Below are 3,827 nucleotides of genomic sequence, written 5' to 3' on the forward strand. Positions count from 1 at the left end.
TGAGAGTGTGAGTGTGAGTGAGTGAGTGTGAGAGTGTGAGTGTGAGTGTGTGTGTGAGTGTGCGTGAGCGTGAGCGTGAGCGTGAGCGTGAGTGTGTGTGTGTGTGTGTGTTCAGGAGTGTCACCTGTGCATGTGATCCAGAGAGCGGCACAGCTGGAACATGTAGTGCTTGACTTTACTCTCCGCTAGAGGACACTGACGGCCTGCAGGAGGAACACAAGACACGTTTACTTCCGTGTGAAGCATTTCATCACAGCAAACACACCGTACCGTACCTTTAATAAACTCGTATATGTTCATCTCCATGAGCTCACAGATGAGTGACAGCGTTCCCGTGTCTTTATCGCTGTAAAGCAGAGTGTGTGATCAGTTCAGCAGCACATTAATATTCATTCACTCATTCAAAACTGAGTTGTTAATAAATACTCACTAAATGAGCTCATGAAGCTGGAGGATGTTGGGATGGGGACTCAAACGCTTCATGGCTTGAACCTCCCGGAGACTGTGAGCCTGATCCACACTGACAACATTCAGCATACAGTATTACTGCTCATGTCAGTAACCAGACGAATGAGTCAGAAGAGCAGCAGAGAACATGAAAAACAATGTGTTTATCACACACTCAGACACACACACACACACACACACACACACTCACAGCCAGTGACGGGTGACGTCATACCTCTCGATGGGTTGTTTCATGGTTTTACAGGCGTAATGTTTGCCGTCCTTCAGACTCTGGACCTTCATGACCTCAGAAAACGTTCCCTCTCCGATCTTCCTGATGATCCTGTAATCTACAGCAGATCAGAGTGAAATACATGAAACATGATCAGCAGCGGGAACACGAGCGGCTCTTACTGTTCATTCCTCAGCCGGCGCCGTCGCATGTCAGCTTTAATTCACATCTTATCAGAACAAACGCAAGCTTTGATTCGGTACAGGTTCGTTTGATCGATCGGTGACGCGTCAGCGCCGGTCTCCATGGCAACGACGCGCGCCTGAACTCTGACCTGCAGCCAGAGGTCGCGCTCTTCAGCGATCACCGTGAGCTCTGGCTTTAATATCACATTCATATCATCGATATCAAAGATCCTCACCTCTGTGTGACAGTGACAGAGTCTTGCGCTGCATCGCGCGCTCGGATCGAGTGTTTTCCCGCTTCAGACTCATTTCAGCGCGTTTACAAACTGAACGCGTTTCCTGAATCTAAATGAATAAACCGAACAGCTGTCGCATCACCACGTCGCGTTTTACATCTGTGTTATTATTATTATCATCATTATTATTACTGTTATCAGATTTAAATATCGATCTATTTGATTTATTTTCAATCGTGTAACATTATTGTATTTACGGCTCGCTCCGGTAAAAACGCAAACGGGCTTCCGTACACAGACAGATGCGCATGCGCACAATCAGCGCGGAGCCCGTCGTGTCAGATGTGCGAACTCAGAGTTTGTTATCATAATTCATAATAATCAATCATGAAGAGCAGGTTTAATACGGTGGATATCAGGGCGGTGATCGCAGAAATCAATGCGAAGTAAGAACTCTAATATCGTCAGTAATGTGATTGTTGTGATCAGGTTTATCTATGTTGTTGTGAGTGAGACTAATAATACTGATGTTGTGTGCAGGTGTGTCGGGATGAGAGTCAACAACGTCTATGACATCGATACTAAAACATACCTGATCAAGCTGCAGAAGTGAGTGACACACACACACACACTCACACACACACACATATATATATACACTCACACACACACATATATATATATATACACTCACACACACTCACACTACACACACACACTCACACACACATATATATATATGCACTCACACACACATATATATATATACACTCACACTACACACACACACTCACACTCACACACACATATATATATATATACACTCACACACACTCACACTACACACACACACTCACACACACATATATATATATGCACTCACACACACATATATATATATACACTCACACTACACACACACACTCACACTCACACACACATATATATATATATACACTCACACACACTCACACTACACACACACACTCACACACACATATATATATATGCACTCACACACACATATATATATATACACTCACACTACACACACACACTCACACTCACACACACATATATATATATATACACTCACACACACTCACACTACACACACACACTCACACACACATATATATATATGCACTCACACACACATATATATATATACACTCACACTACACACACACACTCACACTCACACACACATATATATATATATACACTCACACACACTCACACTACACACACACACTCACACACACATATATATATATGCACTCACACACACATATATATATATACACTCACACTACACACACACACTCACACTCACACACACATATATATATATATACACTCACACACACTCACACTACACACACACACTCACACACACATATATATATATGCACTCACACACACATATATATATATACACTCACACTACACACACACACTCACACTCACACACACATATATATATATATACACTCACACACACTCACACTACACACACACACTCACACACACATATATATATATGCACTCACACACACATATATATATATACACTCACACTACACACACACACTCACACTCACACACACATATATATATATATACACTCACACACACTCACACTACACACACACACTCACACACACATATATATATATGCACTCACACACACATATATATATATACACTCACACTACACACACACACTCACACTCACACACACATATATATATATATACACTCACACACACTCACACTACACACACACACTCACACACACATATATATATATGCACTCACACACACATATATATATATACACTCACACTACACACACACACTCACACTCACACACACATATATATATATATACACTCACACACACTCACACTACACACACACACTCACACACACATATATATATATGCACTCACACACACATATATATATATACACTCACACTACACACACACACTCACACTCACACACACATATATATATATATACACTCACACACACTCACACTACACACACACACTCACACACACATATATATATATGCACTCACACACACATATATATATATACACTCACACTACACACACACACTCACACTCACACACACATATATATATATATACACTCACACACACTCACACTACACACACACACTCACACACACATATATATATATGCACTCACACACACATATATATATATACACTCACACTACACACACACACTCACACTCACACACACATATATATATATATACACTCACACACACTCACACTACACACACACACTCACACACACATATATATATATGCACTCACACACACATATATATATATACACTCACACTACACACACACACTCACACTCACACACACATATATATATATATACACTCACACACACTCACACTACACACACACACTCACACACACATATATATATATGCACTCACACACACATATATATATATACACTCACACTACACACACACACTCACACTCACACACACATATATATATACACTCACACACACATACATATATACACTCACACACACTCACACTACACACACACACACACACTCACACTCACACACACATATATATATATATACACTCACACACACTGACACTACACACACACACACTCACACACACATATATATATATACACACACACACATATATA

The 3,827-nt window shown here is 40.5% G+C and overlaps 2 protein-coding genes across 2 annotated transcripts in view; one reads left to right on the forward strand and one right to left on the reverse strand.

The window, feature by feature from the left end:
- mok (MOK protein kinase) overlaps positions 1-1,099 on the reverse strand; it is a 5,040-nt gene extending 3,941 nt beyond the window's left edge. Inside the window, exons 1-5 of the mRNA XM_016562974.1 lie at positions 862-1,099; positions 683-797; positions 431-520; positions 276-346; positions 125-203 (exon numbers count right to left, since the gene is read on the reverse strand). Coding sequence (XP_016418460.1) covers positions 125-203; positions 276-346; positions 431-520; positions 683-797; positions 862-868 — 362 coding nt within the window. The 5' untranslated portion in view covers positions 869-1,099. The remainder of the gene's footprint in view (positions 1-124; positions 204-275; positions 347-430; positions 521-682; positions 798-861) is intronic.
- Positions 1,100-1,396: 297 nt separating this feature from the next.
- The window catches only part of nemf (nuclear export mediator factor), a 27,123-nt gene continuing 24,692 nt past the window's right edge, over positions 1,397-3,827 (forward strand). Inside the window, exons 1-2 of the mRNA XM_016562963.1 lie at positions 1,397-1,546; positions 1,641-1,709. Of these exons, the coding sequence (XP_016418449.1) occupies positions 1,488-1,546; positions 1,641-1,709 (128 nt within the window). The 5' untranslated portion in view covers positions 1,397-1,487. The remainder of the gene's footprint in view (positions 1,547-1,640; positions 1,710-3,827) is intronic.

Source organism: Sinocyclocheilus rhinocerous, unplaced genomic scaffold (genome assembly GCF_001515625.1).
Source record: "Sinocyclocheilus rhinocerous isolate Xijiao unplaced genomic scaffold, SAMN03320098_v1.1 scaffold740, whole genome shotgun sequence".
In the NCBI taxonomy this organism is placed as follows: Eukaryota; Metazoa; Chordata; class Actinopteri; order Cypriniformes; family Cyprinidae; genus Sinocyclocheilus; species Sinocyclocheilus rhinocerous.